At 55.6% G+C, this 16,194-nt stretch overlaps 1 protein-coding gene across 5 annotated transcripts in view; it reads right to left on the bottom strand.

Annotated features, from left to right (window-relative positions):
* Positions 1–16,194, bottom strand: part of EPN2 (epsin 2) — a 78,314-nt gene that overhangs the window by 15,992 nt on the left and 46,128 nt on the right. For 2 of the 5 annotated variants that reach the window (XM_084861520.1, XM_084861521.1), the window contains 4 exons: positions 15,026–15,196; positions 1,268–1,380; positions 196–288; positions 44–76 (listed from right to left, as the gene is read on the bottom strand). In XM_084861520.1, the coding sequence (XP_084717646.1) occupies positions 44–76; positions 196–288; positions 1,268–1,380; positions 15,026–15,196 (410 nt within the window). The remainder of the gene's footprint in view (positions 1–43; positions 77–195; positions 289–1,267; positions 1,381–15,025; positions 15,197–16,194) is intronic. The other 3 variants (XM_084861523.1, XM_084861522.1, XM_084861524.1) reach the window with 3 other exon arrangements.

Genomic DNA, 16,194 nt, shown 5'->3' on the forward strand with positions numbered 1-16,194 from the left:
GTGGTCTCAGGAGGCCAAAACATACTGTCAGTTCCATCCTCACCTCGCTCTTGCTCGTTCCAGGCCTCAGGACTACCTGCAGAAGGAAGAGAAGCCGCCGTGGGAGCGCTCCACAGGGCAGGGCGCGCGCACGGCACTGCGGGTGAGCTGGCCCTTCAGCAGCTGCCGGGGCAGGCGGGCGGGCGCGGCACTCACCTCCTGCTTCTTCGGGACCCTGCCGGTGTCTCTCCGGCTCTCCTCCAGCGCCATCTGCAGCCTGAGGTCATCGCCCCGCCGGAGGCGCTCTTCCTGGAGAGGACAATGCACTTGAAGCTGGGGTAACTGCAATGACATCACTCTACAGAACAAAGCAACCGGGCCAGAACCAGGAAACGCAAGATTGTATCATGTGCTATTTCAAAAGAGGACTGGGAAACAGCCTGCAGGACACAGAGACTCTCCTGTGACTCCCTGCTCTCCCCACACCCGCCTTGGGGTCCCAGGAGCCTGGGGCACAGGCACCACAAATTGGCACCACAAGATACTTATTCTCAAATGTTTCTTATAAAAATGAAAATGGCTTTATAATCCTAAATATAGCAGCAATAGGTCAGTTTATAAAAGTAGAAAATCCGACAACCCAGAAAGGAATTCAAGAGGAAAATCACATATTGTTCCCCTCCGCTGTGCATTCCTCCAGAAATGACTATTTCTTTTCTACGCTTTCTAATAAAAATGATTCATTATAGCCACCATATGCAAAAGACTGGGTCATCCTAATGATTAAATGATTACATAATGATTAAATATTAGTAAATAGATCCGTTACATTTATTGTAAATATAACAAATCATAGGCATGCTATGAACTAAAGCGGCCCAGAGGATGCGCCTGGCCTCCATCTACCTGTCTGAGTATCTCCGTGTCCAGATGCTGCTGGGTCCTCACAGACTGCCCGGGGCTAAGCCGGCGGGGAGCCCACACACCAGCCGGGGAGCCGTGGACACTCAGCTTGCGCAGAGCGAGCCCGTGAGGCTTGGCCAGGTTGGCAAAAGGGTTTCTGGGAAGCACTTTTGACTGGTTTGTCCCTTGGCAAAGCCTTCCTTCCCCGAAGACCTTTCCTAAATGTACTTTGTGTAGGACCCCGCCCTAACTGGAGGCAGGAGGTGACAGAACACACAGGTGGCAACACAAGTCATCTGCAGAGTGTGGGACAGGGCAAGTGTCTGTCTTCCCTGGGGTCCCTGCCCCCCCGCACAGGGCAGCGCACAGTGGGCTTGGGCACAACCTGCTCAGCTACTTCTCTGCTCATGGCAAGCGCCAGCTGCAGCTGCAGTTCCTCTTCTCCGCTAGTCTGGGGCCGAGCCTGCTCCAGCTCGGAGGACACCCGAGGGGAAGTGGCTGTGGGAAAGGTAAAGCACAGGTTCATGCTCAGTAGGTACCCAGGCAAATCACAGCCCGCTCCCACCGCACACCCACAGGCCTGGCAATGCCCCGGCAATATGGGGATTGAAAGGTTTGTGAACATTTCAAGGTTTAAATCAAGTAATGTCAAATGTGGTTTCACAACCGCCACGCGGCCTCAACCGAGAGAAGATGCTTCAGGCACACACCCAGCCCTCGGGCCCCCAAGCACCCGCCCCTCAGCCTGCATCGCAGAGCGGCCCTGCTCCAGAGTGGAGCTCGCTTTGTAGAAGATGGACAGAATGGCTCCTGAAAACCTGCATCAAAGAGCATCAAACACGTGCAGGGCACTATGCATCATAGCATGAGCATCTCCCTGTGCACTCACGGCTTTAAGGGTCATGGGCAATGACAGCTAAACGTTTCTGCAGTAACCCTGAAGACTGTTGGGTTTTTAAGTGAAACTGTACACTGACTTGAAAAACAACAACACAAGCATATGCTCCTTTAAACTCCTGTGAGCAGCTCCTAGAAAGACAGTTTTTACTGAAGGGATGGGACAGCTCCTGGCTGGTGTGGCACAGCCCAGGGAAAGAAGCGTAAGAGAGGCTCGTCTCTCTGTCAATAAGCCATGCTGGGCTCTCAGCCTATCACAGTGTCTGTGCGTCAGGGCGTCTCAGTGCCTCCAGAAATTGGATATAAAGCTCTGGGAGCATGTGCTAAGTGTGCAGCCATCTCTGCCCTCTCCCCAGGACGGACCACACTTCTCTGAAATTCTCCAGGGAGGTCTGCCATTTGAGAGAGGACTGGAACCCCAGCCATAGACGGTTCTGCACCTGTCCTCCCTCTGGGCCTCCGTGCATGCGGTTCCTCAGCGCCCCCCACACACACGCTCCCCCTGGTCTCAGAGCTCAGCTCCCCGGTGCCAGGGAGTCCAGGGAGGCCCTCCCGCTGGGGCTGGGTCATCACCTCCTCTCCCATGGCACCACCCCCCTCCTGCACTTTGGAAGGTGGATGCCAGAAGACACACTTCTTGGGGAAGCCCCAGGCCAGCCTCCTCACTATTACATCCACTAACAAGGTTGACAGAGCAGCTGGCAAATACACAGCCACTGAGCGGACAGATGCTGCACGCACATGATGGACAGACAGAGGTAGAGAACTCACTTCATGGCTGATGGTAACTGCTTGAAAATGCTTTAACTGTGTATTAGTTTGCTCCTGCTTTCCTTGTGTCCACTCTAACAAACCCAATCATCAGGACTCACCAAAACCCTGCTTTTGCCTAACTCTCCAATTTTAACTCAGCGCTTAGGACCTGCCTCTGGGAGAAAGTAAGAGTGGGGGTGATTTCTGACAGATCAGGTTTCTAGATGGCTGGGTTCTGGCCGTAGTGCATTAGACAGGAGAAGAGGGCTGGGTACAGCTGGGGTCGGGGAGGAATTCTCAGAACCAGGTGAGGCCGGGGCTGCTCCGGGCACAGGAGACTCTAAGCGGCATTGCTTTGTCACACAATTAAAAACAAAACAAAACAACAACACATAAACCATACTTCGGCAAGATTTCATTCAGAACAATTCAGTGGTGTTTGCTATGATTTATTATCAACCAAAGAACCATCCAAAAAAATGCTGCCACTATAAAAAAAGATATTCTTCTGGATAAAATCAAGTCAAATCCCCACCTAGTGCATCACCACAATTTTACAAAGCATTTCTTTAGAAATAAAGCTAGATGGCATCCAAATGTCAGGTCCATCTTAATAATTTGATTTCTTAGTAACATACCAAAGAAAAGCACCTATTTTGCTCTCAAACATCACTTAGCCCACCCCAGGACTTGCGTCAGGGCTTCACTGTGCTCTGGAAGCAGAGCCGTTTCCATCCAAACGGTGGACACAGAGCCAGATGTTTCAGGGGGCGCCTGTGGGGGGCAGTTCCGGAGGCGTCTGGGAGACAGGTCTGGGGGACTCTACTGGACTGAATGCAGCTCTTCTGTCCAGACCACTAGCCATTCAGACTGCCCGTTCCCAGCCTCTTTCCTGATAAAGCGTCTCTCAGCTTGCTTCACAAAACACTCCATTTGAAACCAACACAGTGCACCTGACACCCTGCATTTACTACCACATGGAAACGACGAGTGAAAAGAGAAGACCTCATATCCTACCTCACATCCCAAAAAGCTCAGAGCACAGCCCCGTCTTGGCAGGGAAAGCGGCCTTGGCAGCGGCGCCCAGGCCGCTCAGCACGGGATGAATGGCCAGGGCTCCGAACACTGACTCCCAGAGCAAAGAGCCTCCCTGTCCTCGGCCCTTTCCGCACATCTGCGAGCCCGGCTGGCTTCACATGCAAATGCACCTGCTCTATCCACCGAGGGACGCTGTGAGAGCAACGCACAGCCGCCACCGGAAACAGCTTCCCACATCAATGTGGAAACAGAGACAAAGGGTATTCCCCTAAATGCTGTGGTTTTATGAATGAGGCACAAGCTCTCAGTTCCGCAGGTGGCCGAATGCACAGCCACTAGCCCTGAGCATCAGCTGAGCTCACAGAGGTCTCAGCTGTGAGGAGGACCCTGACAGAGATGTTTCTGCATTAGTGACAGCATCTCGGCCCCACAAAGGGCCTCTGTGCCGTGCACATGACGGTGAACACAGACATGGTTGTTTGATGGCCTGAATGGACCCTCTGACTACCTGAGTGTGGCTGGGCCTACTCCGAGGCTCTGAAGGTCCACAACTCACAGGGAGGGACCAGTGGGAAAGACAAGTGCTGAGAACTGCCCGCCCTCGGGTGAGCGAGTGCTTGCTCAGCCTGCGCCTATGGAAGGAGAGCAGCACTTGCCATCCCAGTTAGTGAATCACGATAGGAGCGAGAGCACACCACCGCCCTGTCCTGCCGCTAAGATCCCACCGGAAGAGCTCAAAGCCAGAGGTATAAGCACAGGCCCCACTCTGGCCCCACCCTGTCCTTCCCCTTCCAGTGCCTGCCTAGGAGAGCCTGCGGGAGAGGTGAGCCTGGGAGCTGGGAAAGCCCACACTCCCCTGAAGCACAGGCACAGAGGCCCCAGCGCAGCAGGCCAGCACCTCCGGCCTCCCGCCTCCCTCCCGGGGCCTGTGGGCCCTGTGCTGCGAGCAGGCCCTTGTGCCCCAACATGCTCCCCAAACAGAGACCGGGAGATGCCCTCACAGATGCTTCAGCAGGTCAGGATGGGGTCATTCTGAAGAAAGAAGGCAAAGCAGTCAAGGTAAGAGAAAAACAGAAAGCTGCTGCTTCGCATCGCTAGGTTTTGCTATTTTCCTAGAAAGATTGCAGCTTCTACAATCACACATGCTGATGGACGGGAACACACACAGGGGGACGTGACTTGACTGTCAAGTGGCTCTTTGAGGTGACAGCATGACTCGGGTAAAGTTCTCCGGCATGTGGGCCTCCTGCAGGCTGAGGGGCTCAAGTCCATGTGTCCCCAGTGGAAGCTGGACACACAGGCACACAAGACATTTCACCAGGCCTCAGGGGCCCAAGAAGACCTCACTGGGCTCAAGCACTGCTGCCACCACTCAGTTGACCAGGGTCCGAATCCTGTCACCACCATTCACTAGCAGGGAGACCACCGCACACGGCCCGACCTCTCTGGACTCCTTCCTCTGTGAAACGGAGCCCAGTGGGGCTGCGGGAGGGTCAGCAGTGCCTCTGACACGGCGGGCTCTCCCGGGAGGATGTACCTGGCCCGGCCCTGCGCTCTGTCCCACCCATAACCACAGACCTGGGATGGAGCTCCTCTGGGCACTCCTATCTCACATCGTGGATCCATAAATGGTAGCTGTGGTGGCCCAGGCCTGCACGGGAACCTAGGCTGTGGTCTCCACCTCCTCTTTCCGCTGCTGTGGTCCTTAGGGGAGGGACTGGGAGCCCACACCGAGCCCAGGGCCAGCATCTGCCTCCAGCAACCGTTCCCAGTCCAGCCAAGTTCCTTCTTCATGACTACAGGGCAGCCAAGTGCCCGCGCAGTCTGTCCCCACGGGCAGTCTGTCCCCAGGGGCAGCACCTTCCGGCAGCTGCACAGCCATTTCCTGTGCCAGTACCGAGGGTGCTGAGGACACCCCGCCCTCGGCTGGGCCTGAGCAGAGGCTTCACATCCGCTCCCCTGGGAGAAGCTCCAGGCCGCACTGCCACTTCATAGGGAGGAGCAGGAAAGGCTGCTTTTAGTTTAATGAGGCAAATTACGAGAAGTAAGTTCAGATTGCCCGAGGTAGAATGAAAAGAGAAAAAAGATATCAACCCACGGGGGAAGGCCCAAGGCACAAGATGAGAAGTGTAGCAAAGCACCATCACCAGCGCTCTCTCAGGCTGCCAGGGAGGTCTGACTGTACAACAGAGGGACACACCGAAGGCACCTGATGCTATGGCAATCCCTGCCTACCAGATGACATCACCCCACCACCCATGATGCTCCTGGGAACACCTCTAACTTGATTCCAATCCTGACCCTGGATCTGTTTCCAGTTCACAGCCGTGTAGAATGAGAACTGAGCCACGCACTGCACAAGGCAGCGCATGAACCAACCCCGACCCAGGGACGCTGCAAGGCAACTGCCGGGTCCCCTGTGCAGTAGGCTCGAGAGAACAGGGAGTTCGCCGCAATGCGCCTAAAGGGACAGGACGAGCAGTGCAGCGCGTGGTCCCGGTGGTCTGGGTAGACAGAACAGCTGGAAGGCACTTGCATACAGCCAGACGCAGTTCGGAAGACTTTGGTGGGTGGCAGCGGCTCACCTCCAGGAGGCAGCGGCAGTGTTGCTGAGAGAACGTCTTAAACACTCAGCACCGAAGGAGCGAGAGCCACTCCTCTCCCAGAGGAAACACTGCTGACACTTTCTTGTGGTTCCACCAGGAAAGCTTTCTAATGCACGCTCCACGTGTGGATGTGTGGGTGTGCCTTTCTGGCATGTCCCCGCAGGGAACCTTGTCCATTCCCTGTGTGTGTAATGCCGTGTGTGTGTGTGTGTGTGTGTGTGTGTGTGTGTGTCTTGCCTTGGCTGACCTAGGCAGAGTGTTTTCAGCATGAGAGGCAGCCCAATGTGGAGGGCAAGCCCAAACACCTGGGCTCAGACTTGGGCCCTGCTACTTCTCAATCCGTGACCTTGGTCTAGGTGGTAGTAGGCTGGCAGTGAGGATTAAATGAGTTAATATGTGACAAGCAGGCCTTAGTCCACCGCCTCACCCATACAATACTCACTAGCATCTCAAAGAACCCTCAGTCTAGGAGGGGATACTGCTCTCAAACCCCCTAACTCCGTGGTCAGCAAACTGCAACTCGAGAGCCACATGCGGCTCTTTGGCCCCTTGAGTGTGGCTCTTCTGCAAAATACCACGGTCTGGGCAAGTCTAGTCTGGGCAAGTCTATTTTGAACAAGTGGCATTAGAAGAAGTTTAAGTTTAAAAAATTTGGCTCTCCAAAGAAATTTCAATCGTTGTACTGTTGCTATTTGGCTCTGTTGACTAGTTTGCCGGCCACTGCCCTAACTTATAGACTATGGCTGAGGGGCTGTGAGGAACTTGCCCAAGGTCACCTAGCCAGTGAGAAAGTCTGACCCTGAAGATCTTGCTCTTTATTAGTAACCCTTCCCACAGGACCAAAAGGTTAAATGACTCTCACAGCTGGCAGAACTCAAAGCCAAGTCTTAGAGCCGGGTCTCGCGCTTGCTCCTAACCACCTTCGGGGCTCGGAGACCACAGTCCTTTCCACACAAACTCGGCCTGGGCAATGCCCCCCTCTCCCGAGCAAATGTGCATTCCACACGGAGGTGCCTACCTAAGTGGCGAGGGGGAGGGAGTGCCAGGACAGAGGGGGCTTCTGAGTTCAGAGGTCAGGGAGTTGTTCTGACAGGAGCTATTGGAGCAGAGGAGGGGGAAGCAGAGGCCAAACATAGAGCAGGTGGGAGTTCTGCTCAGGGGGTGGGGCTCTGAGGCTGGTATGGGCAGAAGGAGCCCCAGGGGTCACATGGAAGAGCCTTGGTCATTCCAGAGGCCCCGGAGGCTTTGGGAAGGTCTATGCAGAGCAGTGATGCAATAGGCCCCGTCCAGGAGCAATGTGGGCTCTCAGGCCAGGACTGCAGCTTTGCAGGAGCTGAAAAGGGGCCAGGTTCTGATTAACTGAGGTTCTGACACCTGGAGACATTGCGGACCATCCAGTCAGAGGCCTGGCTCACAATGACCTTCAGCAGCAAGACTCCCTGCTTCCCCACCAACAGGGGCAGCTGTGACCTCAGCCAGGCGAGTGGACTCGGCACTGCAGTGCTTCTTCTGACCAGGGCCCTCAGCACTGGCCCCCGGATGAGAGGTTGAGGACCTCACCTCCGCACGGAGCTGTATTTGGAAATGTTGCAGATGTAATTCGGTAAGATGAGGCCACACTGAAGCAGGGTGGGCCCTGGTGTCCTTACAAGACAAGAGACACATGCACAGATGCCCAAGGACAGCATCTGATGGGGACGGGGGCTAGAGCTCTGCAACTGCTGGCCAAGGCGCCAGGGCCGGTGGCCGCCACAGGAGCCGGGGAAGGCCAGGGCCGAGCCTCCCCTCCGGTTTCTGAGGGAGCACGGCTGCAGACAGGGTTGGCGCCAGAAGGGTGGACAACCTAAAGCCACCGGGTTTGACTACCGCAGCATTCCTGGGAAGCTACTGGTCAAAGCCTGCCCAGGCACATCGCAGTGCCCCCACCTCCCTGCACACAGGCACCCTCACCCAGCAGGGAATGGACCGCCACCCCGGCTCTTTACTGGCCCTGCCCTGCTCATGAGTGCAACCTGCCCCTGGGCACCTGTCCCAGCAGCCCACTTTCAGTTCTGAGAGTTCCCTAGCTCCTTCTGCCTGGGGACTGTCCATTCTCCTCATGTGTCAGCTCCACTGCTGGCATCCATCTAGAAAGCCTTCCCCAACTGTGCCACCAGAATGCTCCACAGGGCAGGGGCTCCGACAGCTTCCCTCGCCAGATGCCCTCACCCACCCCTGGGCACCAAGAGCAGGCCGGTGCTCGGTGAGCACACAGAGGTAGCTGCTCCGTGGGTCCCTCGGGGCCTCGCCTGCCCCTCACCCCTGGCACTTATGCATTCTGCACCACGGACCTGCTGGCGGTGCAGCCAGCTCCCCAAGATGGTAGGAGCCATGCAGCCCTGTTCCAGGCACAGAGCAGAGTTCAAACACGTGTCAGTTTATTTCCAAGTTTAGTCTTGCTTGTCACATGCATTAGAATGAAACAGTGGCTGTGACTTCCAAGGACACACCTCACACACTCGTCACCATATTGGTGCTGCCACCTCTGGTTACAGACACAGAAGCTGACACCCAGGGAGGAGGAAGGCAGAGCCAGAGCCATGGGGGCAGGGGAAGTAGCGAGGGGGGAGGAACTCACAGATAAAAGGCAGCCCTTTTACTTGTCTGCAGGAGTCACAGCCCACCTCCATCTGAAACCAAGAGCAAGGCTAAGCTCTCTCCTTGGGCTGCATCCTAAGACCACAAACCTGTGTGTGTGTGGGGGGGGGGGGGGGGGGGGGGGGCCTGAGGGGTGTGGAGGGAGGCTTGTCCAAAACATGGAGCCACTGTCCTCACTGCTGCTTCTCCGGGGTCCCCGTGGCTCCTGCCGCTCCACCCCTGTGAGAGCTGCTCCTGGGGGGAGCTGGGAGCCACACAGCTCTCCAGGTGGGAGGGAGGAGGGAGTGGGAAGGTGGGGCTCTGAACACTGGCACTCACATTTGTGAGGAGGCACGGGGCAAGACATGAATTTCAACAAAGACACAAGTATCTATGTTTTAATTCAACCAAAACCTAAAGACGCTAAATGCCTATAGCAGCTTCTTACAGCAGCAACTTTCAATAAGTGTGCAGCAAGAATTTTTAAAACATGCAATACCTGACTTCTTCGACTATCAAGGAAAACAGTGACAACCACCAACACAGCAATAGTCCCCCGGTGTGAATGAATCAAAAGTATACCTATTCTCGAACACCAGGGGGGTGAGGGCATGAGTGGGTGGGTGGAGGGAAGTGTTGGGGGTTAATGGAGGGATGAGGACACATATGTAATACCTTAATCAATAAAGAAATTAATTTAAAAAGAAATTTTTACTGAGTTCAGAGAGGAATGGGGAGTGAGAGAGAGATAGAAACGTCAATAACCAGAGAGAATCATTGATTGGCTGTCTCCTGTACATCCCCCACTGGGGATCAAGCCCGCAACCAGGGCATGTGCCCTTGACTGGAATCGAATCCAGGACCCTTCAGTCCGCAGACCGATGCTCTATCCACTGAACCAAACCAGCTAGGGCTCTCCATTGATTTTTAGAGAGAGGAAAGGGGAAGGAGGAAAGGGGAGAAGGGAGAATGACAGAGAGAAACATCAACGTGAGAGAGACACATGGATCGGTTGCTTCCTGCATGTGCCCTCACCGGGCCAGGGATCAGATCTGCAACTCAGATACATGCCCTTGATTGGGAATTAAACCCGAGACCATTCAGCACTTGGGCCGATGCTCTAACCACTTAACCACACTAGCCAGGGCCCAGAAAGGCTTGAGCCACATGCTGGCTAAGTTTGATTTTTGTTTTAAAGCAATTAACATTTCCCCCCACATCCTCTGATTTTCAAAACAGATTACAGAAGCCTCTTTCTCAGCTGCCCGGTGCTCCGGAAACGCTCTCTTGCATGTGTGCATGCTCTCCTCCGCAGTGCGCTGGCAGAGCCGGTGCCACGGCGTCAGGCACCCCTGACGTCCGGGCTGCAGAGACCAGCTTCCCTGGAGCCCTGGAGGGCAGGCTGTTACCAGGGCCTTCTCAAACACATGTGAGAAACCATGCATGCAACAGCTTTCAGAATCTCTCCAACGTTTAAGAATGTCTGATCTCCATGAGGGAGTGGGAGGGCCATCCATCCCTCCACTCCCGGCGAGAGACTGCGGCAGACCGTGAGAGCAGCCAGGATAGAGCGCCCAGCGCTCCCGCAAAGGCCTGGGCTCCGGCCCTGCCTCTCCTCACAGGGAGCACTTGGCCTCCCGGACCTCAGCTGCATCCGGGACTCTTGTTCAGCAACCAAAGAGGAACTGTCCTCTCTGTGCTGGTGGCTGAGAAGTTCAAAGCCAAATCTCCAGCAGTTATGTGTGACCCTTGTCTTGTCTCATTTTCTTATCCTTATTTTCCTTTCGCCCAATTTTCTTCTGGTATCTATATAATCCTCTGACAATGCCAACTGCAATGCTTTCTAGAGTGAAGCAGGGCAAATACATGAAATGAATATGGTGAATCACTGCCCACAGTGTGCAAGGGGACCTCCCTGTGTGCAGGGCTCCCGGCCCAGGCCAAAGGAAAGGCTGGCCTGACGGGAACACTGGCGCCCCCTGGGAACAGACCTGAACCCCCACAGGCGGCATATGGCACAGGACAGCACCGGCCGGAGTGCTGCAGGTGTCAACCAGCAGGGTTCATCGGACAGCTTGCGAGACCTGGCACAGGCAGCAGCACCCACCCCTTGCAAAGCACGCCACTGCCCACTGGGTTCTGGGGCCTCAGGTTGGTTCTCCTCCACCTGAAGGAATCAGGCAGCAATGAGGATTTCTATCCTCCCCCTTCCTTCCGTTTTCCCCTTTCCTAAGAATGGGAAAGCTGACACCCAGAAACCCAAAGCACCAGCCACACGGACACGGTCATGGTCACGGTCACACTGCAGCAAGGCAAGTGCGGGCCTGGCTCGGACACAGACGCAGGAGCCCCACAAAGGGAGTGGGCCTTCTCTCCTTTCACTAGCCCTCCCTCTGTGGAGGCCAACCGAGGCCCAGAGGGGGGTGAGCGGGAGGTCTAGCCCTGGACCTTGGAGCATCGATGTCAGAGGACAGCAGCGATCTTTCCTTCTAGGCTTCCAGTGACTCACAGGGACAATTCTCCCAACCCTGTGGTGCCTTTGATATGGGTTCCCGCCACCCCAGAACAGCTACACTTTCCCCACAGCCTGCTGAGCATCGTGAGTGGCTCTGCAGAATGTGGGAGGGTGGACAGAGCCCTGGGCAGGGGGGCAAGTGGCCTGTTCACTCCATACAAGCTGGCTACCTTGTCTAGATTGTCTGTCTACCCAGTCTAGATCGTCTTAAGCAAAACCCAGCCCCTCACAACCCAAGAGCCCTCCTCAGGGCCCCACAGCTCCACCTGCACACAGCAGTCCTGACCACTCCCCGTGACCAAGGCACAGGCGGGCCCAGGAGCCAGCCTCGATGGGAGGGCAGCCAGCCCCCCGGGAACGAGGAAACCATGTGAGTGCGGGGAGGTCTGAGTGCAGAAGGCACCTTCCAGCCTGGATGCTCCCTTCGCCCTGGACTCCTCAGACCTCCTCCACGCCTCCACCTGCGAGCCTGCTGGGCACGCCAGCGTGTCCAGAACACAATCCCGCCTGTCACATCTGCTCTGCTCACGGGCGCCCTCTCGCCAGGGACGACAGTCATCAGAGCTGTCCCAAACTCCTCTCACCTGGTCCAGTCCTCCAGCAAGCCTTGTCACTCTCACCCAGACCTCCACAGCCCCGTCAGGTCTGGGCATGCCGTCTCCCACCTGCAGGAGGGCAGTGGACTCCTGATTGGCTTTTCTGGGCCCGCCCTGCTTCATACATAGCCAGAGGGTCCTCCTGAGCCTGCTCATCCCTAAACCGGATCAAGTCCCTCCTCGGTGCCAAACCCACCCATACCTCCCGAGCTCACTGAGTGAAAGCCAAGGGTTTGTAATGACCCAAAAGCCCACCGCCAGTCTGGTTAGCATCTGGCACAGGACAGCATAAGGACAGGCAGAGAAAGAAGCCACCTGACATTGCTACAAACGAAACGCTGACACAAAAGGACCAGTCTGAGATGGATGAGGTTGGAAAGAACTGCTCCTCGCCTGAGTCAGTCTGAGAAGTGGACCTACCCCTTCTCCAGGCCCACCCTCTGCTGTACTCCCACCCTGACCTCACCCTCTCCCTCACCAGCTCCAGCCACACTGGCCACTTCCTGTCTCCCTTCCTGCTCCACAAACACCCTGAGCAGCTCCCACCTCAGGGCCTTTGCACTGCAGCTCCTGCCATCTGCCTGGAGTGCTTTTCCAGATCTCAACAGCTCATTCCTCCTCTTCCTTCAGCCTTGCTCCAGCATCACTTTCCCAAAGAGGCTTGTTCTGACCCCCTCCTGAACACTCCAGACCTCCTTCCCTATTCTGCAGCCAGGGCTGGGCTGCTCTGGGTTTTGTTTGCTGTTTCACAAAGCACTCATCATGTAACATGCTGAATACTGTCTTATGTGTATTGTCTCTCTTCCACCAGTAGTGGCAGGGCCCTGCTTTGTGTTAGCACAGTGCCTGGCACACAGTGGGAGCTGAATACATATCTGCTGAATGAACAAGGAAACATGGAGCTCGAGTGCAGCTGGGGCAGGCTTCACCCAGAGTGGTAGCCAAGGCAGACCTCGGCAGACTCAAGCTGGCAGGGACAACCAAAGACCACCAGAGAGGGAACTGTCCGCCACGCCGAAGGCTCTGAGCTGGGCCCTCTGGGGACCCCTGGATCCAGGGGAGCCTTCTGCGACCCGAGATCAGAACCTGGTGTACAATACGAAGCGGGAGGGCGGGTAAGAATGGGGAAGAAGCCAGCCAGAAGCTGGCAGGGAGCGGAGGGCAGGAGCTAGAGCTGAAGGGCAGCACTGGAGAGGCTCCTGGAGGAGGCCTGTGGTGTCTGAGGAGATGAGGGAGGGAGGCCGCACAGAAGGGTACATGCGTATGGAAGGAAGAGGAAGCTCTCCTCAAACGCCACCATTACTGTGGGTGCGAACACAAGGGGTCTTCTCACAGCTGCCTTCCCTGCCCCCTGCCTGAGTCTGCACCGTGTCTCCCAGGCCTCCCTGAGGGGTCTGGGTCCCAAGTGTGCCTCTCACAAATGTCAGGAGCCTGCCATGAAGTTCTGGGTCAGTCTGACTTCTCCACTGCTGGGTTCCTAGCAAGTGTGTCCAAAGCAAGTCTGCCAAAATGCCTATGTTAGCGTTCACCTTCCACTCAGCACTTTGCTAGGTGCCGAGAAAGAAGAGAGGAGTCACGGTACAGGGCCCTGCCCCCGCAGCCCCGGTCTTGGAGCGTGCGAAGTGTAGAGAGGGATGAACACATGGTGAAGCATGACACATGACACTGTGAAACACTTGCTTGCCCAAAACTCATCTAGGGTGGGAGAAATCCTCAAAAAAATAAATAAAACTCATTTTTATCCTTAATTCCTTCCAGAGCTGAAGAAGAGAAATCCACCTTGCCAGATATGCGAGGAGGCCCCCACGTGGAAGGAACTGCGGGCAGAGGGGCAGAGGGGCTGGTGGAGCAGGGTGTCTGGTCCCGGCATGGTGGGAGGAGTGGAGGGGCGTGTCACCTGACTGTAATGCCAGGTCCCAGGAGAGGCAGCCTGCCAACAGAGGAGCTGGAGGGCCAGTGAATACCAAGCTGACCACTGAGCACACCATAGGCCCTGCCCGTTACTGAAAGGGTAGAACCTGGAAAACGAAAGGGAGATCCTGGAGTTCTGAGGGCGAGGGGCCTGCTGGGAGCACCCCGAAGGTCTGGTGGAGGCAGACCTGCAGCTCAGCACTCTGGGAGCTCCTTGGGAACACGGTGCAAAGCCGGCCCTCCTTACAAAGTCCTCTATAAACTGTTTGAGGAAGACAGGGCACAAAGGAAAATGTCCCAGAGCTAAATACAGTGATCAACCAAATGCCCACATCCCAAACCCTGTAGAATTAATGAGCAGGAATAAACAGTCCCTATTTCCAGCCTGAATACAGGCTGGCCACACCTTACTGGGCGGCTCACAAAGCCTCTTTGTTGGCACCCTTCTAATAAAGCTTTCTTCTCTGTGGCGGGGCCCCACGGGGGACCTGAGGCAGGTAGATTGAGAGCATTTTCCTGTAGGCAACACAGCAATCTGTTTTTGGTTTAACCTGTAACAGTTGTAGTCTCTGACCAGGATACATTATTAATTAGTCAAAAGAGAAGCCCCATTTTTAATTACCCATTGAATTAGGTATCTTCAAACAGTGTGACCTAGAATTGACAGTACAGCTAACTCTCTGTTCACCACTGTAATGGGGATTTTAGGAAGAACAGCAGTTAATTGAGAAGCAAAAACAATCCCATCTGTCCTCAGCCAGGCACGTATCACTGCATCAAGGACGGTGGCTTCCAAGGACCATCCTCCCCGTTCCCCGGGTTGACCACATTGGGAGGCTTAAGCCACACCTTTCCGGCTCAACAAGCCGCGTGGTCTGGTCCGCCACCGCACCTGGGTCTGGCAGACAGGAAGGCCCCTCCATGTTTTTCAGGGCATGGGGACACAGGACAGCATGGACAGCGACCCGGGCTGACCCAACAGCAGCTCCCCTCTTAGGCCTCAGGCAGAACTTCTAGAAGTGACATGACAGTGTGAGGGGAGCATGGCCAGGCCTTGAGCTCCTGGGGAGAGGAAGAAAGGCCTTGGTCTTCTGGAGTCTGGCCCATGAGGCCCAGAGGACACGGGGAGAGTTGGCTGTACTGACATGACACGCACCCCCCAGCAAGCTGCCCAGCATTTCTAGGAAGGAAAAAGCAAACTGCCATCCCACCTCGGCCTGCGCAGTCACAAGTGAGGCAGGGCTGGGCCCAGTCACCATTTGGGTGGGAGGCCAGCCCCAGGTGCGACAGGAAGGGGTGATGCTGGCTCAGCGGCTGCAGCTCCTCGCTCTGACCCAGCGGGACCCCCGGGCGGTGCTGGGGGCACAGCGAGGTCTCGGGCGCTGTTGGGCAGGGACATACACACACACACAGAAAAAGACAGGCCATTAGAGGAAGTGGGAGTGGCAGAGGTTCCAGCGGAGGCCAGTGCCTGCCTGGCGTTCTCAGAGGCAGTGAACAGCCTGCTGACCCACCACATTCTGACCCTGAACTTGCTGCTCAAGCTCAAGGTCTGAGGGAACCAGAAACCGTCCAGCTGGGACACGGCAGCAGCAGGCAGCCCAGTGTAAGGCCGGCAGGACCTGTGATGAGAGGCCCCGCCCAGGCACCCACCTGCACCCTCCATGACCTCCCTGCCACTGGAGCCTCCTACACACTACCAACAAAAGCATATTCCAGCCCCTCGCTCTGTGGCCTCTGGCTTCTTGAGAACAATGGCTCAAAGGGCAGGTAGGAAGAGGGGCAGCTCCCGGTGGCCACACAGCACAACTACAGCCACTTCCCAAGAGGAAGCCAAGGGCCTGGAGACCAAGTCAACCCAAGGAGGCCTTTCTGGAGGATGGAGAGAGGTAACTTGAGAGAAACAAGCAACTTCACTGTTGAAGGGCAGTCTGTATTTTTTGGGCAACCTCGCCTGGACTCTGGAGACGCAGGTTATATTTTTTCCAAGATGCAGGCTTTCATGAAGGTCACAACCTTTGCTTGAGCAGAGTTCAAACTAAGTGAGGAACTGACGGTACAAGAAAATGCTAACCTCTCCCAGCTTGGCAATACTTTACAATTTCTAGAGGCAGGGACTTTGGCTTTACTATGCAAATTTCCTATCTGACACGTCTCAAAATGCTCCTGGTGGCTGTGCAATGTCAAACTGAAACCTGCAAAAGCAGGAAATGTTAGCAGACCACTGATTAAGCAAGGGTCTGCTAAAGCTTCCTTTAGAAAAAGTTTTTTGTTATGCTGACCCAAGTGTCACTGATTCCAGAAAGAAAGAGCATAGGGACCTATATTTTATCTTTGCATCCCCCACTGCAGCCCACCGCAGGCCATGGCCGCCTCTCTC

This window comes from Pipistrellus hanaki, assembly GCF_964339955.1.
Source record: "Pipistrellus hanaki genome assembly, chromosome: 16".
Taxonomy (NCBI): Eukaryota; Metazoa; Chordata; class Mammalia; order Chiroptera; family Vespertilionidae; genus Pipistrellus; species Pipistrellus hanaki.